At 34.4% G+C, this 27,736-nt stretch overlaps 1 protein-coding gene across 3 annotated transcripts; it reads left to right on the top strand.

Annotated features, from left to right (window-relative positions):
- The first annotated feature begins 322 nt into the window (after nt 1–322).
- Nucleotides 323–27,065, top strand: pitpnb (phosphatidylinositol transfer protein, beta). Of its 3 annotated transcripts, none has more exons than XM_048181323.1 (12): nt 323–438; nt 3,386–3,416; nt 6,463–6,608; nt 6,853–6,944; nt 8,887–8,894; nt 9,518–9,592; nt 9,683–9,766; nt 13,157–13,234; nt 13,332–13,442; nt 17,205–17,327; nt 20,335–20,423; nt 25,453–27,065. In XM_048181323.1, the coding sequence occupies exons 1-11, from the start codon at nt 419–421 to the stop codon at nt 20,380–20,382; spliced, it is 816 nt and encodes a 271-aa protein (XP_048037280.1). In that variant the 5' UTR covers nt 323–418; the 3' UTR covers nt 20,383–20,423; nt 25,453–27,065. The 3 variants fall into 3 exon arrangements, with proteins under 3 accessions (XP_048037280.1, XP_048037281.1, XP_048037278.1); XM_048181324.1 differs by having other exon boundaries at nt 20,335–20,406; XM_048181321.1 differs by lacking the exon at nt 20,335–20,423.
- The last annotated feature ends 671 nt before the right edge of the window (nt 27,066–27,736 follow it).

Genomic DNA, 27,736 nt, shown 5'->3' on the forward strand with positions numbered 1-27,736 from the left:
TGTACCATTTATGTACACATGCTTTGACCAAAAGCAAAACCATCAAACATTTGGTTGGGTTCCGTGCATCCTTTCTGAATCCAAGCTGATTTTATCACATTTTAATGTGAAATTGAAGCACTTTTTTATTTAAAGAACAATTTCAAACTCAAGTAGAGAGCAATAACATGCATATGAAAACATAACAGATACACAAATGCATAATTATGCATAATTAAATCACATATGTACCATTTATGTACGCATGCTTTTACCAAAAGCAAAACTATCAAACATCTGGTTGGGTTGCAACAGAAAAAAAAAGTAAAAAAGAAATGTAAGCACATCACAGGCTGTGATTGGACAGAATCACTTGGCTTGTGTGACATCAGCTGTGACGTCGGCAGGCCTGCGTGCAGCCGTAACCGGTGTAAAGAAGATGGTGCTCATCAAGGAATAGTAAGTAGAAGTCTTATTTTTTTCCACCTCTCCGGCCAAACATTTTATTTGATTTCGTTTTATACATGATAAATGTGTATCTGCTGGTTCTTGATCACTTTTGGAGGGGGAAATGTGGACGCGCGGAAGTGGACTCGCGCCCGGGAAGAGTGCGAGACACCGGCTCGCGCTTGAGGCCCAGCTTTAGCATGTAGCATTAGCATGCTAGGCTAAACCGCTTGCCATTCATTTTCAATGAGAGCTGCTATTAGCCGTCAAGATTAAACGGCACCAAATCTCACAGTTCCCTCAGACTTCAGATAACGTGTTATTCATTGATTAGCCAGTTTATTTCTTCATAAAGTGTCTGACTTGAAGGTTAGCGCGTTGAGTAAAACAAAAAAAATTACTTTATATTAAAAACTCGCTTTTTAGTGATTTTTGTGCGGGTTTATGTAAGTAAGGCATTAATGACAGCAAACCGCTTGACAGTTTGAGTACATTTCCGATAACATCTCATTTTTTTCTTCAGATTTTGTTGCTAATAAATTGTATACATGACTAAGATTTTACATCTAGCAAATGTAATAAGCTTTTAAATGGACAGAGAGACTTAAAGTTGATGTTTTTAAACCAGCTATATATTTGACAAGTGTTTAATGAAGATTAAACTGTGATAAATGACCCTCTGGCTTGACATTGCACGTTTGGTTCGCCTCGTTAACCATTTAATCTAATTAATTATATTCACTCGTGTGGTTATTTTTAGGCATTTTCTGTTTTAGATGCATCCAAATTACACTTAAACGTCAGTTTGACAGGTGACCCCGGTTTATAATGGCCTGCAGTCATTCATTCCCAACCTGTTCTTGTTTCCTATCAAGGTTTTATCTTTCTGCTCTCTAGGGATCTAGTTATCACATTTTAATTAGGTTCTCATCTGTTAGACATGCCTGAAAACAGTTGATGTATAGTCTTTAATCTAAGAGATCGGATCAAGATTGTGTCACATTGTCTCTTCTTATGAAATCCAGCACCTTTTTAACCTTCAAACTAGTGTCAACCCTTTAGGTTTGCAAGAGAATGCAAATTTGAGTGATCCTCGGGTCACGTGAAGCAGCAATGCAACAGGTGTGCGTGGCTTTTATTCCAGGAAACTCACTGCAAAAGTGTCCATTAAGGTTTAAATTCATTAATTGTACAACGTAAGACTCAGTCTGTGGTAAGATCTCCAAATTTCTGAGTCACTCAGCGACTAGGAGAGCATTTCAGCCTCTTGAGGTTTTCAAGGGAGTTTCCGTATTGAGGAAATGTTGAGTAATGAGCTTTGCATGTCTGCAGATTGATTATTTCTGTACTTTCTGTATTGACTCGTATAGCAGGGATCAGCAGGGCTTTACAGCTTTAATAGATGTGGTTTATATACAGTAAAATGTATAATAGCTTATGTTACATTCGTAACAACTAACATTACTAATATATTGTCCAGGGGTGCGTTTCCCAAAAGCATCGTTGGCCAACTATGGCTGCAAGTTCCGTTGTACTCTATAGGTAACGATGGATCTTGTGATGATAGTTGAAACGCACCAGGCTGATTATTAGTGCATGTTCATATAAGAGCTGCTGACTTGAAGGAAACCAGGTTTCGGTCTAAACTGGATCACTTCCTCTCTCTCTGCCCTACGTTTTTGACTGTTTCCTACTTTCCTACAATATAGGTTAAAAAAATTGTGGTTGAAAGGTGCCCATCTCTGTCATCAAATTGAATTATGTGCCATTATGTGTTTCTGAAATTTGAATATTGGAAGTATCATTAGTTGATGATGTTGCTTGATCACTGCTGGTGATAGACTGATGTAAATCTGCCAGGCTGATTAATCATCTGATATTAACGCATTTTGAGGTAATCAACATTGGCCTATTAAAAATTAGACTCTTTCATGGTTTCAAATATTTTTAGTAAATATTGTTAAATAATTGTTTATTTGAAACAGTTGTCATTTGAATTTAATACATTTTATTAATAGTTTATATATAATTATTATTATGTATTATTATGTATTATTATTATTATTGATTTAATAATAATAATAATAATATTTATTAATAATAATTAAATTATTTATTATTATTATTTAATTATATAAATTATTATATAATTATTTATTTTATTTTTATATTTTATTTGTTTTATATATATTATATAGTGTGTGTGTATAATATATATATATATATATATATATATATATATATATATATATATATATAATTAATATATATATATATATATATATATATATATATATATATATATATATATATATACTGTATGTGTATATATATACTGTATGTGTATATATATATATATATATATATATATATACTGTATATAATATTTATAAAATCAATAAAATATAAAAATCAAAATTATCTATGCACGTGCAAATATTTAATTTAGTTTATATATTCAAAAAATTATATATATGTAATGAATAAAAATAAAATAAATTGTCTATACACACAGATATATTAATTTATTTTATATATTAATTTACAAAATAATATGTATATATGTAATAATTATGCTTTACAATATTACAATTTAATAATATATATTTATAAATAATTTATTTATTATATATATTATATTTATAAATATAAAAAATGAATACATATTTATAGAATTTATAAAAATATATTTTTCATTAGTATAAAAATTAAAAAAATATGTATTTTAATAAATGGATACATAAAAATAATAAACAAATATTTATAAAATTAATAAAAATTTGATCAATTTTATTAAGGAATCTATTGTTTACTGTCTACCCTGTTGTCTAGATTTTAGCATTAGTCACTGAAAAAACAGCCCGTGGTGGGTTAGGGTTTGTGTGTGTGTGTGTGTGTGTGTGTAAAATGCATGCTTTCTGTATTTTGTTTTAATAATTGTTCTTGTTTCATTTTTCAGTCGTGTGGTCTTACCATGCTCGGTGGAAGAGGTGAGTACGGTTTATTTTTAACACTTCCTCTGGTTCTGATAAGTTAAACATTGACTGTAAATGCACAGTGTCACTTTAACCTTGAAAAGCAGCCGAGACCCCCATTTCCTGTGTTTTAATATTGCTGACGGGTTTTTAGTTCCATTAGCGGCATCAGTACAGTCAGACGACTGCTTGCACCTCCTCGATCTGATGTTTCTCTGGAGTTCAGAAATGAAACAATCGCATAAATTCTTAGTGTTTTGAACTCTTCTCCTGACATGTTGAAGATTTGATCAGAGTGCCAATGACAAGATAAAGCATGTCATGTATGTAGAACACGCTCGCCCTCAGGGAACATTTGAGTCTCGTGCTCTTTTGAGAAAAGCATCCTTGATGTTTGCTTGATTGGCATTGTTTGATATTTTGCATTTAGGATGCCGTCGATTCACAGCACTCTGCAGTCAGACTGTTTTTGTGAAGTCCTTTTGCAGCCTGACAGCTGTCAAGCAGACTGTTTTTAAGTGATACGAGTTGCAGATGCGTTCATATATGATACACCGATACAAGGATCCTCTTTCAGAAAAACACACTCTTATGGCTCTGTTCCAAAACGCAGTGAGCTCCTCACTCTAGAATAAAAGGTTCAGTGGGGTTCTATATGGAACTCCAGGGTTCTTTCTCAATTTTCAAGAACTCTTTATGCCAAAAAGATTTTTATAAGGAGAAATGCTTTAAATTATTGCATAATACTTTAATGTTTAATGGTTAATTTACTGTTTTTCTAGTGGAAAATGTCTGTTCACAAGCTATTTAATTCATTTTTTTTTTAAATTAATTAAAACTAACCTTAAAATGATCCCTTGATGTGAACCCATAAAAGGTTCTCTATATGAACTGCCTGAAAGAACCCTTTAAGATTCTATTTAGAACTTTTTCTTTTAAGGGTGATACAGTGTATCCATGTTATGACATCAAATTTGCACTCATCACTTAGAATGCAAGCCCAGAATCATTGCAACAAGCTCAGTGAGAAATTCCAAGATGTTGAAATACGCATGAGAAATGTTGATTTTAAATAGACCATTTTTTTTTATTATTGGAGAAAATATTATAGTTTTTTTTTTTTCATATTTTGAATTAATTTTTGTATTTTACATTTTTGTTTTAATTAAAGTAAAAAATTAATAAAAATACATTTAATTAAATTTTATTTTAATTTAATAGTTTTGTTGTGTGTTTTTGTCATGTGTGTTTTTTTTTTTTTTTTTTTTTTTTTTTTTTTAATGTCTACTTTTCGTTTTTATTTAATTTTATTTATTTTTGTCCATCAAGTTAAACTAAATGAAAACAAGAAATGTTGCTTTGGCAAATAGCTGAAATAAGTTGTATATATTTATTTTTTTATTTATTTTTTTAATTAAATATAATAATTTTTATTTGTTATATAAAATTATATATTTATTTATTTAAATTATATAAAATAAATATATATTTATATATTATTATTTTTATCTGTTTTTATTCTATATAATAATTGTATTTATATTATATATAAAATGATATATTTATTTTATTTATTTGTATTTATATTTTTATTTTTTTATTTTATTATAGATAATTTTATTTAAATTATATAAAATACACAAATAAATATATATTTATATATTATAATTTTTATTATATATAATTTGTATTTATATTATATAAAATAATTTGATATAATTTTCTTTTCCGTTTTAGTTTACTATAATAACCCTGGTCCGAAGCCTAGCCTAACTATTCATGCATATATCTACGGCAGTTCCCTGTTTGCCTTTGTTAAACTGGTTTTGCTCTAATGTCCCTCTAAGGCATCAATCAGTCACACAATGCAGAGTTTCGTCTGAATATCTGAAACTGCTCGAAGGGGCATATTTTAATTATACGAGAGCTGTTTAATTCCCCAGATGCTGATCCGAGTGTTTCCTATATGAAGTCTGTAGGGTTTGTGTATTCATGCATGTAAGACTGCTAGTCTCTCTTTAATTATGATGTTTACCTTATTTTACCAGGTAAGATTAAAAAAAACAAAAAAAAAACACCTCTTGTTAATCTCTTTTCCAAGAGGACTTTTTAGGAGTGTACTAGCATATAGATGACCTCAAAGACAAGGGCTATTTTAGTAAGTGATTTAACCATCTAAGTGTTATTTTAGTATCATTGACATTTTAGATTAATATTTTTGAGTTAGTTTTCATTTTTATTTTTTCCATTTTCATTTTAGTTGTGTTTTTGTAAATTTTATAGTCTGTATAAATTTTAGTTATTTTAGTACAAGTTAAAATAAATGAGTGTTTTATATTTTCAGTTTTTATTTTAAGTAACAGTAATGTTTTTAGTTAACTACAATAACTCTGGACCAAAGTCCAATTTTTGATTTCATACGGTTCAGAATCATCTTTGATTTTGGTAATGACTTAAAGGGGTCCTATTATGTTTTTTTCCATATTCATCTGACTTTAGTGTGTAATGTTGCTATTTGAGCATGAAAAAGGTCTGCAAAGTCCCTCCAGCAGGAGTTATTCTCTATATCAGTGTCAGTGTTTCTGAACTCCCTGAAACGCCTCCATTGTAGTCTTGAGTTTTCTTCCGGGAACAAACACGTCACAATATTCCTCATTTAAATAATTCATATGCAGAATAAAGGGGCGGGGCCTAGTTGATTTAGTTAGTAGTGTGTTGAAACTGGCGGTTATGGTAAAGGGCGGGACATTTCCCAAACACCAATCACAACACACTGCTCCAGCTGACCAATCAGAGCACATTGTGCTTTTCAGAAGGAGGGGCTTCAGAGAGACAGGAACTAAACAGAGCGTTACTGACAGACTGGGAAGAAAGGAGCTGCAACAATGGAGAATATGGGGAAAATAATCAACATTCAGGCATGAACCTGTTCTAGTAGAGCCCAAAAACAACATCAAGACTTTGTAAAAGGGCATAATAGGGCCTCTTAAAGTGTGGTTATGCACTGATCATCTGTACTGTCTGATCTTTTAAACCTCACCTGTTTCTCTGCTCTCTGCAGTATCAAGTCGGGCAGCTTTTCTCGGTGGCTGAGGCCAGTAAAAACGAGACGGGTGGTGGAGAGGGCATTGAAGTGCTGAAGAATGAACTGTATGAGAACGAGGGCGAGAAGGGACAATACACACACAAAATCTACCATTTAAAGAGGTAAAAAGGAGGTCAACGACTTCGGTTTATTCTGTACGCAAAGTTCAGCAAACTTCAATATTATTGTCAAGTGATTTTTTTTTTTTTGATAACACTTAAAGCCTTTATATATGATGCATTATAAAAGTATTGTCAGATGTGACACGCAGCGTCCCATTATATGACAAACCATTCAACTTAACGCAGAGCTGTAAATAATTCCTCTGGCTTTGCTTCAGCCCTCTTGTGTTTTGTGTTCGTCCAGTAAAGTGCCGGGCTTTGTGAAGATGATCGCACCAGAGGGGGCGTTAGTTTTCCACGAAAAGGCCTGGAATGCTTATCCATACTGCCGCACAAGTGAGTGGAAAACATTTTCATCCGTTATACCGCACATTCCGTCACTATCATATTTTTACTACATATGACAATATGTAATGAATTGCATATTGGGACAGACGTCATGCGTATACAATGTTTTTGATTGTTTCATGAAGTTCTCACATTTGTGAAGAATTAGGCCAAAAACATACTCGGCAAATATGCAAACCAGACATGAATACTCTGCTAAAGAATTGTTACTAAAGTAGGGCACTATGAAATCCATTTTATTTTTTCCCAAATTCCGTATTATTTTTTTCCAAATTCCGTTTTAATTTTTCTGGATTCCGTTTTAATTTTTCTGGATTCCGTTTTTTTGTTTTTAATTTTTTGGACTATATTGTAATGGTTAAATTTTAATTTTAATTTAAATTTAATCAAAAAGCATGTCTAATTAATGTATTAAAATTTAACAAAACATAAAAAAATATATATTAAGGGCCTTAGGAAAAATAAATTTGATTTTTTATCAAATATTATGTTTTCTGTTTTAAGTTTTCTGGATTCCATTTTAATGGTTTGATTAAATTTGATCAAAAAGCTTTTATTTTTTATTTCATTGCTATGAAATGATTTTTTATTTTATTTATTTATTTTTTTCAGAAATTCTGTGTTGAATATTTTAATTCTTCTGGCAATAAAATGAAGGCATAAAAGATTCATTTAATTTTCCTGGCAATCACATGACAATAAACAAATTTTTTGGCCAAAAAAGTGCTGCACAGCAGAGCTTTACTGTTAAAAAATTGTGATTATTCCTTAAATAAAGTTTAAATCATTTAATAATATTATTGTTATTAGTGTTAGTATTATTATTGAATTGAGATGTAGCTAAATTCTACTGTAAAACAGTAATATATTTCTGTCATAATTTCTTAAAGTTAAACCGAACTTTTATTTTGACAGGATGCCGTAAAGACCGCAAAATTCTGCGCTATACAGTAAATTCCATTTTTATCAATGGATTACACGATTGCGGAAATCATAGGGCCCTACTAAAGGATGTTGTTATTCAGGTAGCTTGCTATAAACATTTAAATATGTTAGTTAAACAACTAACAATGCAGCTGACCTGAAAGAGTTTATGTCCGCTACACTGAGAACGCAGTGCACACTCGATTTGCTTTATGAACTGACATCTGACGTATTTTGTAGCTATAAAGTGCATTAGTACCCACTTTTTCAGCAGTGTTGGTTCCGGGAGTATTTTTTCCATTCAATTCTCCCATAGGGATTTAACAAAAGTCTTTCTTTAAAGCATTCTAAGCTATGAATCAAGGCAACCAGCTACGACAACATTACAAACTTTGATTCGAAGCAAAAAAGTATTTAAAAAGAAAGACTGTGTACTTGACTGCTTCAGTGAGGGAAAGAACTACAATCCCATAAAGCATTGCAGACAGCAATGATGGAGAAATATAAAACAACTATCTGTCTATTTGTCTGTCTGTCTATCTATCTAACCATCTGTCTGTCTGTCTGTCTGCATTTCACTTGTCTTGACACTCTGATTGGTGGAATTTTCTGTACAGCATCATGGGTAATGTAGTTTTTCACCACAAATTCCACTGTTAAACGATTATTTTAAAAATACGTTGACATGATGCTGACTGACGGTTTCAACATAAGCAAATACCATCAATTAACAACCTCGTAGCTCACAGTAAGGCTGTCTTTAAAGGTTTATATATTATCGTTAAATCAATTTCTCTATGGAGAAAATGAATGGAGTTATTACTTCCGGACCCCGACTGTTGCACTCTATAATGGTTTGCATTTATGTATTCAGAGTATGTTTCAGGCCTTAGACTCTTGAGTCATTTGTATTGGTCTGTTTTGACAGTGGAAATATGAATGTTTTCTGTATCACCTGATTATTTTTTTCTTCTTTTATTTTTGCATGCTGCTCCATTCTCTTCAGTTGTGACTGTAAGTACGAAAACTAGCTGTCATTATAACTAGTTTACACCTTAAACACTTAGTGCATGACTAAGAAGGGCCTGCAATTTGAATTAATGGAAAAGTTGTCTATTTGCTTTTGATTGAGTCATTGACTTTTCTAAAGAGAGTAAAATAACACAGTGACCTAAACGTTATCAGACACGCTTATAAATGTGTGAATGTCATTGCATCAGATCAAATGTCTGAATCTGCATGTCTCTATATTTTATTGTTTATTATTTCAAACTTGTTTTTGTCAATTTTTTGGATTGTGAAGTGCACATGTGCTATCGCTCTTTTTGATAAATTATTTTTTCATTGCATGCAATGACATCTATACTTTTAAGTGTGGTTTAAGTGTCTGAATATGTTTTGCAAACACTCTGAATCTACACTTCCTGTTTTCTGGCTATAAATTCCCTCCAGCATTAAAGCCAGCTTAAAAACACACGTTTGAATCTCTCTGAAGCTGCTGGACCTTTAGAAACATGCACTGCCAATCAGATCATGATTTTTGCATTGCATGCACTGCTAAACCACAGTTTTAAGTGAAGTCATGCTGCTGTTTGTGACAAAACATGAACATAAACATCACTGCTTCTTCTCCTCAGAACGAATACATGAAAGATGATTTCATGATTAAAATAGAAACGTGGCACAAACCTGACACGGGCTCTGTAGAGAATGTGAGTAAGACGTTTCTTTGTGATTTGATGTTTTGAATGCATCTGTAACATCATGCTCAGGCTGATATGTTTGTTTGTGCCCTTTACCAGGTACATGATCTGGACCCAACCACATGGAAGACAGTGGAGGTCGTGCATATCGATATAGCTGATCGGTCTCAGGTTGAACCTGGAGTGAGTTCACTTTCCATCAGTCTAGAAACGCTTTGCATTGTTTGCACATGTTCTTTGTGTGTTTCTATTATATTTCCCAATTTAAATATAATGCTAACTGTCCATCCCTGCTGGTCATCCAATATTGATATCCAATCAGTGGTAACTGTAATTTGCATAACCCCGCCTCTTGCTGCAAATGCATAAGGTTGTTATCACATTAGAACCTTGGTGTCCGTTAATTGCATGTGATGTTCCTCATTTGTAAGTCACTTTTGGATAAAAGCATCTACTAAATAACTGAGTCTCTGTCAAAAGACAACTTGCAAATTCAAGTAGAATTTATGTTTTGTATAATATTCCAGTGTTTTCAACATTGATAATAATCATAAATGTTTCTTGAGCAGCAAATCAGCATATTAGAATGATTTCTGAAGGATCATGTGACACTGAAGACTGGAGTAATGATGCTGAAAATTCAGCTTTGATCACAGGAATAAATTACATTTTAAAATATATTCACATAGAAAACTGTTATTTTAAATGATAAAAATATTTCACAATATTACTATTTTTACTGTATTTTTTTTTAAAATAAATTCAGCCTTGATGAGCAGAAGAGGCTTTAAATCATTAAAAAATGTCAGATCCCAAACTATACGTACTTTGCTGGTAATGAAAAGCAAATACTCTGAATATCTAGCAAGAAAATACTATTATACTATAATACTACAACACTATATCACAAATCATACTTAAATAATAAATATCATACTATATATCACTATAATGCTACTATTAGGGGTGTGACGAGACTCATAAGACAGGACACGTGATTGAGTTCATGAGAACGAGATGAGTTTTTTTTTTTCACAGTATTTTTAAGAAATCCTCAATGACGAAATATATGCATTTTAAATGTTTTTACTAATCATCTTATAATGAATGTCATTTCAGTTGTACTTTCTGAGTATGAATTATCATATGCCGTAAAAGACAACAATACTCAAGCACTGTAAAATCATCCCGCCATCGTCTTGTCAGTCATCTCGTCACGTGATCAATGAAATCTCATCACACCCCAAACTACTATACTATACATCATAAAATTGTCTTGATACCACAGACCCCTTTGTTGCATACTGTTTGTGTTTGCTTGTATGCATAAGCTTATCTAAATTAATGTAATTATTCATTAGTTGCATACAAAAGCATGGATTCCTCCACCTGTAGCACAAGAATTTAGAGGCAGTATTATCCTAAAACATGCACAAATGATGTGTACTTTGAAACTATTTTCAGTGTGCTGTGATTTGGGACTTGCTAATCCTTATCCAGCCTGCTATTTAGGCTGGCTAGTGTGTGATTTGTGATTCAGCCTTTAGCTGGTGTGTTACATAAGACTGGATTAGGGTGACGTGACATTAGTGTGTGGACCATTGCCCTTCTAACCTGCATTACTCGAGGTTCACTAGTTTACCAAGAAGGCTCTTTATCTGTACTCTGTCTAAGCAGCAGATTTACTGCACAAACTGGTAAAAACAGTCTGTTTGAAGCTGTAGACGTTAAACTCAATCCTCAAGAACAAACAATCTAGCTGCCGGTGCTGTACACTAGCAGACACGCACATCGCATCAAACATCAGCTGCTTTGAATAAATCCAAATTCGTTTCCATGTGAGCTCATTCTGGCTCGGTGCCGATTCCATAAATACAGCTGTGTCCGTTTGACTGGAGTCCAGCGTCGTTGTGGTGAGTGGACTGGTTATCTGATGTTATCTGAAGTGACTGCTCTTCTCAGGCCTGAGCACTTTTATGCTTCGTATCTTTAATTAGTTAAGTGGATCAGTCCTGGTTCAGGTTAATCCTCATTCCCATATGTTCACGGTACTCCGCGCCGAGGTTTGAGAGATTAAAAGGTAGAGTGCGAGTATGTGCAAAAAGATGGAAGGTGGGAAAAAGATGGAAATGGTGTGAATTCCCAAACTGGAGGTGGTGGGAAGGTGTTTTTAAGATAACATGTGTTGTTGCTGACTTTTCAGACACGTTTAGTGACGTTTCAGCATCATTACACTCTTCAGTCACATGATCCTTCAGTGCTTCCCACAGGTTTGAAATATACTTGAGGTGGTAGCATACACATACTAATATTATGCATTGTAAATTATGCAAAATTACAGCATTTAAATGGTTCACCTTTTCCTATGTTCTCCTTGCTGTCATATAGTGTCTCTCTCAGTGAATGGGACACAGACTTTACTAGTAAAATTTATAAAATGAATAATATATGTGTAAAATAATGTTCTTAGTCTTTTCTTCCTGTGGGGGAGACTACAATAATTTACTATGAATTAAATGGAAATCAAATTAAATACAATTTATTGTGTAACCAAAATACCAATAATGCCCAAAAGAAAAAGAAAAAACTTTGCGTGTGACTACACCGGGACTCTTATTTTGAAATGTCTGTACTATTGCAGGCTGATCCTTCAGATTCTTACAATCGTATAAAACATTTTATATAAAGGCCATAAAGTAGACATTGTAATAATTCATCAACTTGAGTTCATTAGCAATCGCTTGGCATAAATCTGCGCTTTTCATTGATTGAGAATCACTTTGAAGCAGTCTGAAGCGCTGTTGTGCGAGCTTGTAGAACACGCAACAGCGCCGCCTAGTGACTTTGCAAAATGCAGCGCCTGTGGGAATGTTAGCGGGAGTAAACAGTTCTGACGCACACGTAACGAGCAGGTACGAAACGACTAGTTTATCAATCGTGGATGGTTTCATTATCTTGCGCGGATATAAAAGTATAAGAGGATAAAAATAATAAAAGCAAAAATGTGTCTCCAATATACTTGGGCGGCCGTTATTATACGTGGGCGGCCCGCCCAAGTAAAGTCTATGTGTGGGAAGCACTGTCCTTCATTTGAAATCATTCTTATATGCTGATTTGTTGCTCAAGAAGCCTTTCTGATTATTATCAATGTTGAAATTCAGTGTTGAAAACTGATAATATTACTGTTTTTACTGTATTTTTGATCAAATAAATGCAGCCTTGGTGAGCAGAAGAGACTTCTTACAAAAACAAAAAATCATAATTATTTAAAAATGTAAATATGATTTAAGTTGTGCTTTAACTTATATATGGTGATTTTGTCAGACAACAACAGATTTCACTAATGCTAATTAGCGCATTACGCCATCTAGTGACATTTGGCAACTTTTTGAGCAGGTTTTAGTTGACAATAGAGTAACGTTCCTTGCGCGATTAATTGGTAATAATTTATAGTTTTTCATTAAAATTTAATATACATCTCTGAAATTACTTCTGAGACCACTTAACCAAGGCAATGTGAAGAAATATTAACCATAAAGGAAATATGAGTGATCCAAATTTTTGTTCTCTCAGGATTATAAACCACAAGAGGACCCAGAAATCTTCCACTCAGAGAAAACAGGCCGAGGACCTTTAGGACCAGACTGGAAAGTGAGTGGCTGTATTAAATTAATTAATTCATCAGACATTTTATTTCCCTATTAACTCTGTTCTATATGAAGATCTTGTGTGATTTCTCCCTGAACAGAAAGAGCTCTTGGCTAAGCCAGACGCCCCTCGTATGTGTGCGTACAAACTAGTCACTGTCAAGTTCAAGTGGTGGGGCCTTCAAACCAAAATAGAAAACTTCATCCACAAGGTAACAATCGCAACTTTCAAAAGCAACTTTATCATTTCACCCATGTGTTTTTCTAATTAGGCGTGTGCGGTATCACGATTTTTGATCGTGGATGATTAAAATGTCTGTATTTTAATGTTCTTATTTTTAATAATAAGAAAGATGAAATAATGAAAAAAATATTTTCACCTTCGCCCACCCCTACTTTGGCCTAAATGTTCTGTCATTCATTCTTCTTTTATATTTTGTAACCTTGTAAGGCTATTAGTGTTGCACGATATACCGGTACTAGAAAGGTATCGCGATACCCTGCTTTTAAAAAACGGTCCGGTTCTTCATTTTATTAGTATCGGTACTTTGAGTGCCAGCCGTATTTCCTAATGTACGACAGCAGGGGGCAGTGTGCATGCAGCGCGCTGCTTCTAAGGCACATTATTGAGGGCCCTATTTTAACGATCTAAACCCAAAGTGTAAAGCGCACGGCGCAGGTGCACTCAGGGCAGGTCCAAATCCACTTTTGCTATTTTAACGACGGAAAAACGGTCCGTGCGCCGGGGCGCATTTTTGAAATTTGTTGTCCTTATTCTCTTAATGAGTAATGGGCGTAATGTTCAATAAACCAATCAGAGTGTCATTTCCCATTCCCTTTAAGAGCGAGATGCGCTCGCGCCATGGCGGATTGCTATTTACATGGCGGAATTTGTTGGCGGAAAAGCTGAACGCTTTTCAAGCGAAGAAATCGATCTGCTCGTGCGCAAAGTTAAAGCGCAGTTAATATATATGTGTGTGTATTGGCACGATTGTTCAATTAATTAGCCAATTTCGTTCATCATTATAAGTAATAATAGGCTAAATTGAAAATAGGTAGCCTGATTCTAATACACGCAATGACTATTCATCATTACATTTTTATATTTATGTAGCCTACACAATAATATTCTTTTACACTGTAATCCTTTTGTTTTTAATATTTGGCATGTTTGTGTGATGCGAATACCTGTGTGTAATAAGCAAAGTCAATGCGCACTGTGGACGCGCCCAGAGGTGCAGTTTCTACCAACGCGCTCAAACAAAAAAAATATTGCGCCATTGACTTTAGACTTTAGACCAGGTTTGAGTTGGTCTTTGGCGCAGTCTATTTTCAGCTCCTTAAAATAGCAATGTGCCGGCAATGCGCCTGAACACACCTCTTTTAGACCAGCACGCCCATGGGTGCACTAACTGGCGCAAATGCATTTACTAATTTAAGGACGTGGCGCTGAACGGGAAAACGCGAACGGCGCCGGACGCAAACTAGCAAACACACTTGCGCTGCGCCTTGCGTCGCATTGTGCCGGGTGTATTATAGGGCTCTGAGTGTTTATTCCTCTCAACTGCGCAATGGCTTTTATGGTGACGAAACGAGAGGTATGTTTGCAAATACAGGTGCTCTTGCAGACCGTGCACAAATTGTTGAGAAAGCGAAATATGGCATTATTTTGCTTACAATGCAAGCCCACGGACACCACAAAGCCCGTCTGCAAAAGATGTTACAAAATAACGATTTGTACAAAGAATTTAAAGAGTGACAGGTTAGTGAATGTGATACCAGCATTATGTTTATGCTCTCAAACATTAAATGAGTGTTATTTATTTATTTTACTCGTGCAAGCAGACCTCCGCAAAGAGGTGCATTAATGAGTGTAAAGCCCTATTCGGACGGGACTAATTTTCCAAACGACGTTTGAGTAACAATTCTTATCAACCTACGTCTGTGATTTTATGTACGGATTCGGACGAGACTAACATCTCCGTGTTTATTACCGAGGTAGGAGTGTCTGTGTTTTACATGTGGGCATTTCAGAAGATCACGTGTTCAGAATGCACTTTGAAATATAAAGTAAAACGTCCTAACACATTTAGTGTTTTGTAAACATTTTATAAAAATTGTAGTGTGAAAAAACTAAACATACATTTATCATCATGATTTAATAGAACTGGGTTCTTATAATAAACCCACTGGAAAAAAAAGTTTTAATTTATATAATTTACACGTTATGTAATTAAGTGCAGAAATGAAAGTAATCTTACCTGAAACTGATATTACAGTAGCCAGTCTTAACAGTTTACGTGATTTGGCTCTTGTTGATTTATTTTTTTTTATTTCTTCGCAGTGTACCAAACACATCTACATCCATTATCGGTGTGCAAAAAGCAGAAACTTGAATACCGGCGCGATAGCGAGAGATTGTACGGTAGTTTACGTTGACCAAAACACACAAGAAAAAGCGTTTTGAAAAAAACATTTTCGGAAATCAGAGGCATTCGATTTCGGACGGGATTAGATTTCTCTGAGGACTGCCGAGTTTGACGAAAAACAGTAGGTAATTTGCTCTGGAATTTTTACAGAGGTCGTGTGAGAAAAAGACAGACATGGCAGATTCGGACGGGATTAAAATCTCAAAGTACGTCTGTGAAACAGAAATTTCTCTAACGTCCCCCTGTGAAACTAGTCCCGTCCGAATAGGGCTTATGTTTAATAAGTGATTTTTGGTTGCAAAAATAAAATTCATTTAAAAATACATAAATATGTGAAGGTATATAGGCTACGGTTATTTTAAACCAATTTATGCTTGAATAAAATTGCTCTAATTATTTACAGTAATCTAATATTTACTATAATCTTACTGTCAAAAACACCTACATATATAAAAAAAAAAAACGGGAAAAAAACATAACAGCAAATAATTTACAATTTTATTGAGCATGAAAATAATAAACATTAAAAATTATATCTAACTTCATGGCAATGAAGCACAAATCCAGAATTATCAGCCTGCACACTGGTGAAGAAAGAAGTTCTGTCATATGTTATTTCCTGCTGTTTTAGGTTTTTGCCATAGTATCGTTTAAGTATCGGTATCGTGATATTTAAGTTGGGTATCGTATCGAAGTCAAAATTTTGGTATCGTGACAACACTAAAGGCTACATTTTTAAAATAGGGAAATTAGTTTAGCTGTACTGCTCAGTCACGTGCAAAATAGTAAAACCAACATGAATCGTGATTGAATTGTGATTTTCCTGAAAAAAAACAAAAACATGATGTGATATTTTTGCAATATCACCCACCCCTATTTCCAATCATGTATGGGACACAAAAAGAGATACTTACTGGTCTAGATTGCTCTTTTTCATGTGGGCGCCCATATTATTATTATATTATAGAGTCTTACAATAGAGGAATAGACTGAAATTGATGTTATTGTTCAGTGAAAATGTTTCCTTCTGCCTTAGCACTGAGTTTCACTTAAAGGGGACCTATTGAGTCTTGATGTTGTTTTTGGGCTCTACTAGAAGGTTTTCATGCTTGAATGTTGATTATTTTCCTCATATTCTCCATTGTTGCAGCTCCTCTCTTCCCAGTCTGTCAGTAACGCTCTGTTTAGATCCTGTCTCTATGAAGCCCCTCCTTCTGAAAAGCACAATGTGCTCTGATTGGTCAGCTGGAGCAGTGTGTTGTGATTACACACTGATACAGAGAATAACTCCCACTGAAGGGACTTTGCAGAGCTTTTTCATGCTCAAACAGCAACATTACATTAAAGAAAGATGTAAAAAAAAAAAGCATAATAAGACCCTTTTGGTGTTGCACTAATGTTCAAGCATTTGTTTCTTATGTGTCTCCTCATTGACATCAAACCTGGAGTGATGCATTTCAAATTTAAATGAGATTTGTGAGTTTGATAACTTAATTCTTCCAATCCTTTGCAATAACACAGACTGTTTTTCATCTGCATTTGCAGCAAGAGAAGAGAATCTTCACCAACTTCCACCGTCAGCTCTTCTGTTGGATTGACAACTGGGTGGAGCTCACCATGGAGGACATCCGCAGGATGGAGGCGGAGACGCAGCGAGAGCTGGAAGAGGTGAGAATAATGACATTATGGTCTGAAGCACGTATAGGTTTTCCTCCATTGCATTTGCTCCCACCCATCCTTGGCAGACCTCCTTATTCCCAGCAGTCCAGATCATGAAACGCTATTCTTTCCACATTTTGGTTTATTTATGAATGTCTTTAAAGGTGTAGAGTGTCATTTCTGTGCCTCTAGTGTCACAAAAATGGAATTTAGTAATTTTTTATGTATATAATTAGCCTGATTTAAGTGTCACAAACTTCTCAAACTAAATAAAATTACAGCTCATTTTGAAAATGATGATTTACAACAAATTATGGCAATAGAGTTGTTGGCTTTTTATATTATTTGCTGTCTTTTGTCATTAAATTCTGAGTACAAGATATAATATAAATAGCAATGGATTTGTGCACTATTGCAAGAAACACTGAGCTAAAGCATATATACATGTGCAGCTGTACATTATCATCCTACAGTGCACATCTGGACACATTTTAAAGCGTAATGTGGGCGTTTATATGTTGAATAAAACATTACTACCTGTGATATTAGCACTAGGGGTCATTATTGGACTGTAGACCTAATTAACTGAATTTAAATCGACTTCTGGATGCTATTGAAGGGGTTACAGATTTGAGCTATATTGTTTTTTTTTTTACCGCCGGTCACTGCTGGCAGCGCACACACATATTCTCTATTTTCAGTTGTGTTTTTGTTGAACGCATCCCAGCTCAAGTGTATAGTATTTGGCCCAGATTCTTTCCTCTACCCAGTAAATATGATGATCCAACGGCACGCAGTCTCTCCAAACTCTGACACGCTCTGTGATCGCTTTCAGCATGCAGCCAAGGAAAACCACAAACTCCTCACTGCCTGGGAAATATCGATCAATACATTCTCATCCAAATCCCGAAGGCGTAGCCGCTTATTAGTTTTATTCTCAAGCGACGGTTGGCCAAGACCAATAAAGTGATTCCTTAACCGTCAACCCATCAGTCACATTACGAGATATATCTTTCTCATAACCGGTTAATCTGTATTTGCCTTCAGTTGTTAGAGCTGGCGTTTATAAAACAAGCAGTATATGTAGTAAAACTTTATATTAAACAAACAGTTTTTTACACTGCTACTATCCGGTTGCCAAGCAGAAAGTATGTATTTGGACTAATATTTGACGAATCAAGTTTGCTTTGGCTTTGCCGTGCTTTACAAAAACCTTCCAGAGTATATATTTTTTCAAAACCTCTTTTATGGAAATGATGGTGAATATGTTTCCAGTGAGGATTATGTCAACGTTAACCCATTCAGTGCCTCTTTGCTGTTAAATAGGTGAATCTCATGAAAACGGTCATGAATGCATCATATTCATCCCTAAATTAAAGAAAATAAAGTATATTTTTGGACCATTCAAATTTATATTTTTTTGTATTCTGATATGCAAAAATTATGCCGTTCCCCAATAATAAATAGCTTGTAATGTGAAAAAAATATTTATTATACAAGTATTCTTTTATTTATCACATTTACATTAAGGTACAATTGTGTGTGTGTGTGTGTGTATATATATATATATATATATATATATGGAAACTTGTTTCCGCCACTAAATAAAAAAATAAATAAAAAAGGTAATTGCCAGTTTATATCTCACAATTCTGACTTTTTTTTCTCGCAATTGCAAGGTTTTTATCATGCAATTCTGATTATATCTCAAAATTCTGACTTTTTTTCTCAGAATTGTTTATATCACAATTTTGAGAAAAAAAGTGAGAATTTCGAGATTTAAAGTCAGAATTGCATGTTACAAAGTCAGAATTGTGATATAAATTCGCAATTCTGACTTCATAACTCGCAATTCTGACTTCATAACTCGCAATTCTGACTTTATAATTCTGACTATATCTCAAAATTCTGACTTTTTTTTTCTCAGAATTGCGAGTTCATAACCCTATTATGGAATTCTGACTTCATAACTCGCAACTCTGACTTCATAACTCGCAATTCTGACTTCATAACTCGCAATTCTGACTTTATAATTCTGACTATATCTCAAAATTCTGACTTTTTTTTCTCAGAATTGCGAGTTCATAACCCTATTATGGAATTCTGACTTCATAACTCAGAATTGACTTCATAACTCGCAATTCTGACTTCATAACTCGCAATTCTGTCTTCATAACTCGCAATTCTGACTTTATAATTCTGACTATATCTCAAAATTCTGACTTTTTCTCAGAATTGCGAGTTCATAACCCTATTATGGAATTCTGACTTTAAAACATGCAATTCTGACTTTATAATTCTGGCTATTTCTCAAAATTCTGACTTTTTTCTCAGAATTGTGAGATATGAACTCACAATTGACTTTGCTCAGAATTGTTTATATCAAAATTTTGAGAAAAAAAAGTGAGAATTTCGAGATTTAAAGTCAGAATTGCATGTTACAAAGTCAGAATTGTGATATAAATTCGCAATTCTGACTTTCTCGCAATTCTGACTTCATAACTTGCAATTCTGACTTTATAATTCTGACTATATCTCAAAATTCTGACTTTTTTTCTCAGAATTGCGAGTTCATAACCCTATTATGGAATTCTGACTTTAAAACTCGCAATTCTGACTTTTATAATTTGCAATTCTAAATTTATAACTCCCAATTCTGACTTTATATCTTACAGTTCTGAGAAAAAAAGTCAGAATTGTGAGATAAAAAGTCGCAATTACCTTTTTTATTTTTATTTCACGGCGGAAACCGGAAAGATTTGGTAGATTTGTAATATTTTTTTTATGTAAAAAGAAAAAAAAAAAAACCTTCTCAAATCCAAGCTTATTATATAGAGACTTCAGTAGGTGGGTTGATTGCCATAAAAAAATATATGACTTGGCCATTTCTACCTGCATTCACTCAGATATGCTTTCATGTTCTGCTATTGCATATTTTGATGTTTCTTGACACTTTCCTTCCAGGTGGACGCCAGTAAGTGGTAAGATCGCACCTAACGGCATATTTTGTTTCTAGATGCGTCAAAAGGGAACCGTACGAGGCACAACAGCAGCCGAAGAGTAGCCGAATCCTTTTTAGTAACACAAGGCAGGTGGAGAGACTCCGTAAGTCGTACGGGAGGAAAGGCAGCCGCTCCGTCGCTCTTTCTTTCTCTCGTCCTTTTCATTCGCCACCACCCACTAACCCATCACTTCGCTGCCTCCATTTCAGCTAACCACAACTAACTTTTCTTCTGGTGCTCTCCTCTCACAGCTGACGTGTGTGCGAACATAACCCGAGTAAAAGTGTTAGTCATTTCAGACAAACTCTTGGCTGAACCGCCCAATAACTTTCGCTCAGGCCAGAGGAAAATAGTGCCTCAACGGCTCAAATTAAAAGCAGGTGTTTGCAGCTCCTTGAAAAAGCCTCATCTGCAAGTTCTAATGGTTTTAGACTCCAGTTGAAAGGTAAAAGAGTTTTTTAGGCGTTCTTGATGTTTAAAGCAAGTGTGGTGGCCAATGGCTGTAGCTTCCAAAAGCAGCGTTCTTCTGTCGAGTTGTTGATCTTCTCTCTAAATGGAGGCAGGTTGCGATGTTTACAGGAGCAGCTGCAATGGCCTTCTTTTTCTTTTCCATTATTCTCATCTTAATGGGTTGGTGCATGCAAACATAGTCATTTACTTGCCATCATGTCATTCCAAACGACTCCATATGACTTAGTTTCTTCCATGAAGATGTTTTGAATCTCCACATTTGTTTTCCATACAATGAAAGCATATCAAGTTCTGAAAAAGCAACTTAAAAGTAGTTTATATGATTTATGTGCTTTATTTTACATAGAGATGCACCAATGTAACTTTGTGCAAATATTTCAAATGTGTGTTAGCTTAATAAGGCGATTATATAGAGACAATATAAGGAGAATACAAGGTTTTTAAATATTTCGGCTTCAAACTTTTTAATAATTGTGTAATTATTTATAGTCCTACTTTAAACTGTATATACAAGCATGTGACGGTATCAAATTTTCATTTTACGATAATTGCTGAAGCTTTTATCCTTGTGGCCTATATGGTATCACGAATTGGATTAGGTTAGAATAAAGTGTTGTCCTGCCAGCAGGTGTAATAATTTTTTCTTACAATAAAAAGAACATTTAAATATACAATAAAACAATACACAAAATGTCACAAATTGAGACAGCTATTTGCATCAGACTTCTAAGTATTTTGAACTCATCTAATTTGCGTTTGACCAAATAGACTTTACGTCTTCGACATGCACCCTTAAGTAATGCCAACTCAATTTTCCTCAAATACTTTGTGAAACAGAAACATAATTCAAGTAAGCGCCAATAAAATTAGACATAAAAATAACTGAATATTAGCACTATCCATTTACATTTCTTCTGTCCCATCAGCGCCATCTGCTGTCAGAGAGTGAATGTGCATTTTCATTCAGCACGTCTCCTTCGCTCGTTCCATCATACGCTTCTCATCAATGTTATTTATTTAATTAAATAATCACCTTTTAAAGTTTAAGGGCCCTATCATACACCCGGCGCAATGCGACACCAGGTGCGACGCAAGTGTTTTTTGCTAGTTTCAGCCCGACACAGTTATCATTTTCACGTCCAGAGCCACATTGTTTAAACAGCAAATGCACTCGTGCCCAACTGTTCGCCCATGGGCGTGCTGGTCAGAAAACGAGGTGTGTTCAGGTGCATTGTTGGCGTATTGCTATTTTGAGGAAACTGAAAACCTGCTCTAAAGTCAATGGCGCAGTCATAATGGATAGTCATTGCATGTATCAGAATTACCTATTTGCAGTAATGATGAATGAAATTGGCTAATTATTTAAGCAATCGTGACAATACACATGTATTTAAACTGACTCGTCAGGTTGAGGGTGTCTATATTCCGCCATGTAAATAGCGAATCTGTCATGGTGCAAGTGCACATGACTTTTAAAGAGAATGGGATATGACACTCTGATTGGCTTTATTGCCCAAAACACACCCATGACTCATTAAGAAACTAGGTACAACCCTTTTGGACCATGCACCTGGCTCGCCAACCATTTTTTCTGTCGTTAAACTAGCAAAAGCGGATTCGGACACGCTCAAGTGCACCTGTGCCATGCACTTAGATCGTTAAAATAGGGCCCTAATAGTCATATTAGGGTCTGTCGCTGTTTTTCCATAACCAAATTGAAAACCCCTTAAAATGATCAGACTGTTTGTTATACCATTTAAGAAGTTTTAGTCACAAATGCGAGTGAAACTCTCGCACTGTCGAGCCCTGGTAGTTTATATCGTTAGCAACACTTTATTAGCTGTTTGATTACGTAGTCAAGCAAAAGGCTAATCATATTAATTACCGCTATGTGTCCGACATTGTAAAAAACAATACCATTGTGCAGCGTTTACCTCAGTAAGTTGACCGAGTGGATCTCAAAGCTGGCGTGAGCGAATGGGGACGCGGCTAATTAGCATATTCATAGATCCACGTATACTAAATGAGGAAAGGGTGTAGAATTACATTCAAGCTATTTTAAGGCATGAAGAATTTTTTTTTTTTCCACAGGAGAAAACGTTTAAATATGTAATTTGGTGATCAAAGATGAGTATTAAGAGTTATTGACTTCTTTAAGTCTTCTGAAACTGAACAATACCAAAATGTAATTTCGCTCTCAAATGTCATTTGCATATTCAAATATGGAAGTCCAAATGTTTTTAGTGAATAAACACCTAGATTTCAGTTGGTCCTTCTCATGTCACATGAATTCAGATGGCTTGTAATATAGTGCATGTGTTGCATGAACTACTATTACAGCGCTTGTTAGAGTTTGGTCTCTTTATACTTTCATTGTATTGAAATGAGCAGCCTGAATGTTTCTTTAGAAAGAAAGAAACTCATGCTGGTTTGGAACGACATGAGGGTGAATAAATGACGACAGAACGTTCATTTCTGAGTGAACTATTCCTTTATTTTCTTACTGGTCATGTGTGTTGGACATCTTTCAGAGTTGCTTGAATCTTGTGTTGATCTTGCAGCGTCTCTGTAAGGCAGTTATGAAGTTAATTTTATAGACTTTCTTCTCGAGAGAGAAATTCAGCGTCTGTTGAGAGTCAGAATGGAGCACAGCCGCTTCATATTTGTGTTATTCTCCCTCCCTCTGCATTTGGCTGTGCCGTAAAATGATCTGGAAGAGATGAGACTCTCCTCAGCCGCTCTTTCCAAGCGTCTCTGCCCAATCTTGTTTTTTTTTCTCTTTTCCTCCCCCTTCATTTCTCATTTCTCTTCATCGCTCCATTGCTGCTTCTCTGCACTGAGTTCTTGGTTTCTAATCACCACTTTTGTGTTTGTTGATTTTTCCAGAGTGTGTTTGTACTCGGTGCATGTGAGCGTGTGTTTCTGCTCTCTTTGATTTGAGTGAGCGTGTGTGCGTGCGTTCGTACACGTGTGAGTGTGAAAAAATCGCCTGCTGTGTCTTGAATTCACACGGTGTCCTAACCAGGCACGATGAAAACTAAATGCTGCAACGATGTGACAAAATGTGACGCAGAAGATCAGAAGTAATTAGTAGTGTTTACTAAGGCACTATTATTGTTGCTATTGAGTCGAACAAACCTTAAGTATTAAACTTCAGTAGGTAAATCACCCAACATTGTTTTTGTGCTACAAATGTGAATGATTCCTCAAATCATACATATTTAGCAATTAGACTTTGTAGATGATAAAACGTGAAAAAAACCTATCTACAGACTTGAAGATGAACTTAGAAACCGCTTGGCATAGTGTATTAAAAAAAGTAATAACCTTACATAAAATAAAAATCTTTTATTTTTATTAGTGCAGTCAAATCGATTAATCAAAATTAATTGTATCTAGTCAATTCTCATTTATTTGTATATATGTTAACTGAATTGAATTAACTGAAAACAAAAATTAGTGTGGTCAAATAGATTAATCGGATTTATTTGACATTTATTTGTATAAATTTGAATTGAATAAACTGAAAACAAATTTTTTTTGTGGTCGATTAATCGCATCTAACAAAAGTTTCTCTGTGTATGTGTGTGTGTGTGTGTATATATATATATATATATATATATATATATATATATACACTTTAATGTTAGATGCGATTAATCGATTTGACCACACTAATTTTTGTTTTCAGTTTACTTTATTTTTAAGATTTAGTACATTTTTTTTTCTTTGCTTTTGTCTTTTTTATTATTATTATTTTTTATTTGGCTTAAATATCAGTTTTAGTCCTTTTAGTTCATCAGCTTATTTTTAGTTTTTATTTCGGTAACACTTTACTACAATTAAGATTTCATTTGTTTGCAGCTATTTAAGTACAGTAGTAAACATGAACGAGACATGAACAATGACCATAAACAATTTAAACTTTTACTAATATATATTTTTTTTAAATCAAAAATTGCATCTTTTAACATTAATGCACGGTTAACAAAGAGTATTATTAACTATCATTAACATAAATAATAAATGCTGTAAAATAAATATTGCTTGTTAGTTCATGTTAGCTAATGCATTAACCATCATTTCTAATTCGTTTGTTTTTTAAGTGTACGTTTTCCATCCAATATTTAGCCTAAATTTTATTCCAGTTTTATTTCAATTAAAGAAAAATATTTTGAATGGTTTTCATTTTAGTTAAAAATAAGCAAGCTCACAGTAATGCTCTAGGAAATACCAGTCACGTTTTCAGAAAACGTAAAGTTGGTTTAATGTTCGGCAGGAATTTAGACCAAATAAAAATATTAAATATTCAGCAGGATTTTACAACAATGAAAAAATGTAATACCCTTAGTAACCCAGTATTATTTTTATGCTATTATGTTATTTGTACTATTATAGTATTAGTATTTTGATTTAGCTTTTATTTTTATATTTTGAGTTTGTTTAATATTCAGCAGGATTTTCAACCAATGAGATTTCACTATAACCAAATTGTATCCAATCAACGAAGTGGATTAAAACCGAAGAGTTTGTCACATGATCGGCTGCATCACGTTATCACTTCATGACTGGTTAGGACGTGATGGCGGAATGATTTGTTTACTTTTATTTGCATTAAAAAGCTTCCTAACGGTCACTGTCTTCTTCTCTCACGCCTGTAGCTTCGTAAAACTGGTCAGGTTCGAGGCACCAGTGCTGCTCACGAACACTGAGGCAAAACTACAAGAATCCAACCATGATGACGCTTGACGAAAGACATCAACGCATCCAACAAACCGGCCAGCGGCGGCGCCGTCGTCGTCGTCCTCCACCAGACAGCAGAATGACACAATGATCAGTAGTACTGGACAGGGTGGACACACAATTTTGCGCTGGACAAGACTTGACCTGTTTTCTAGATTCAGGCAGGTTGATCCAGTGACTATTACCACTTTGTTAGGACGTTTAGAAAATATCAGAGTATTGCTGTATGGTTGTGTTATTCTATTTCAGAAAAAATCGACTTAATTTTGGCAGGTATCGGACCAATTATTTGTTTGTTTTTGTTTGGTTATATCTGTTCGTAATGGATCAGATCTTTTCTTTCTTGTCTGTGTTTAGTTTCCCCGCTGCAGATGAAGCACTTCTTTTTGGTTCCTTTAACTTCCTTAATTAATTTTAAAAGGGTTTTTAATTTGTCGTATCAGCGTAGTCCTGCCTATCATGTCTTGTTTTTCTAGGGAAAATGTGTGATGCTACTTGCACGGCATGCACATTTGTGCGCAAAAACACACGTCCACCTCACAGAATTTATTTATTTATTTCTGCGAGTGGCTTTTGCATGAGCTCAGGCTGTTTTTGAGAGGGTCTCCATGTTCTCCGAGACCATGTGACGCAACCCCCCCCCTCAGGACTCTTCAGATGAACATGGTTCTCCTCTCCAAAATCCAGACTAATTACCGGAGCAAATCGCTGCTGCTTTTTTATTTTTAGAGTGGCTTTAGGACAGGCGAAGTGCTTTTATATCGCTAATCTACCTGTAACGCTCTCAGGGTTCCCACGGTCACAGAAAACCTGGAGATATCAGGGAAATGTTGTGATTTCCAGGCCTGGAAAAGTCTCGGTCCCGGTTCATTACATGTGTGCATGCAGAGAATAATTTCATTTAGTCCCTCGGTGCTTTTAAAAAAAGCACAAATCGCAGTTGCAATGCACGTAAACCAGGCCAAAAATGGTCGTTTTTTTTGAGGTGTAACTACTTTTCCAGGTGGATGAATCTCTGGTTACTGACATGATGCTTTGCTGATCCTTCTCTGCAATCCTTGCGCATATTATGCAAATATTACTGGTGTTGTCATGACAACAAATTTAAATTAGCTGTCACTACACAGGCACAGTCGGTAAGAGATTCTATTGCAGAAGACTCATGTTTGTGCCTGCAATTTTTTTTTTTTTTTTTTATGTACTTGAATCTTTGAGTGGCCCTGAATACTTGTATTATTAAATGCATTACTGTAATTGCATTTTTTGCAAGGGACAAACTGAAATTTTCTCTGATCAGTATTATGCCACATGCTGTCATCAGAACTTTTCTTTAATGAAATGCAAGGCATAGATACAGTAAGTGGCCAAAACTGATGTCCAGCATAGGAAAATTGACATCTTCACCCTTTTATATTATAAAAATAAGTTAAAGATTTTGTAATCATATTTCACAGTTGTACTTGGAGTCGATTTGTGATGATAACGCAATGAAACATGACAATTTTTGTCCAGGCTGTCATACAAAGAAATTATGAACACATGCAAAAACAAGAGAGAACTGACGAAATATTAATAACTGATCATGTTGGACTCGATGTGAGCTTTTTGTTTTTCTATGCATTTGCTTGTTTGCATAGTAAAACGTGTAGCTGTAGCCTAATAATTTTGTCAGATAAATAACTTAACCAATTTAATGTTTTGTTCTAACCTCATAAAAAATATTTTACTCATATTTTGATGGTTTAATCAAACTTGTAGGGTCATTAAAAGCAAATATGGCCTCCGGACATCACTTTTGTATGAAAGCTTGTTTCTGACATTAAATAAAAAATAAAAAGGTAATTGCGACTTTTTATCTCACAATTCTGACTTTTTTTCTCATAATTGCGAGATATAAACTCACAATTGCGTGTTATATTGTCCAGTAGGGACAATTATAATTTTTATAATTATAATTGACTTCATAATTTGCCACTGCATGTTTATATCACGTAATTCTGACTTTATAACTCGCAATTGTGAGTTTATCACAGAAAAAGTCTGAATTGCGTCTTTATATCAATTGCAAGTTTAAATCTAAAAGTTTATATCATGCAATTCTGACTTTATAACTTGCAACTGCAAATCTCATTTTAAAATCTCACAATTGCGAGTCAGAATTGTGACTATCTCACAATTGACTAGTTAATTTATAGCATCAAA

The sequence above is a fragment of the Megalobrama amblycephala genome, linkage group LG2, assembly GCF_018812025.1.
Source record: "Megalobrama amblycephala isolate DHTTF-2021 linkage group LG2, ASM1881202v1, whole genome shotgun sequence".
Classification (NCBI taxonomy): Eukaryota; Metazoa; Chordata; class Actinopteri; order Cypriniformes; family Xenocyprididae; genus Megalobrama; species Megalobrama amblycephala.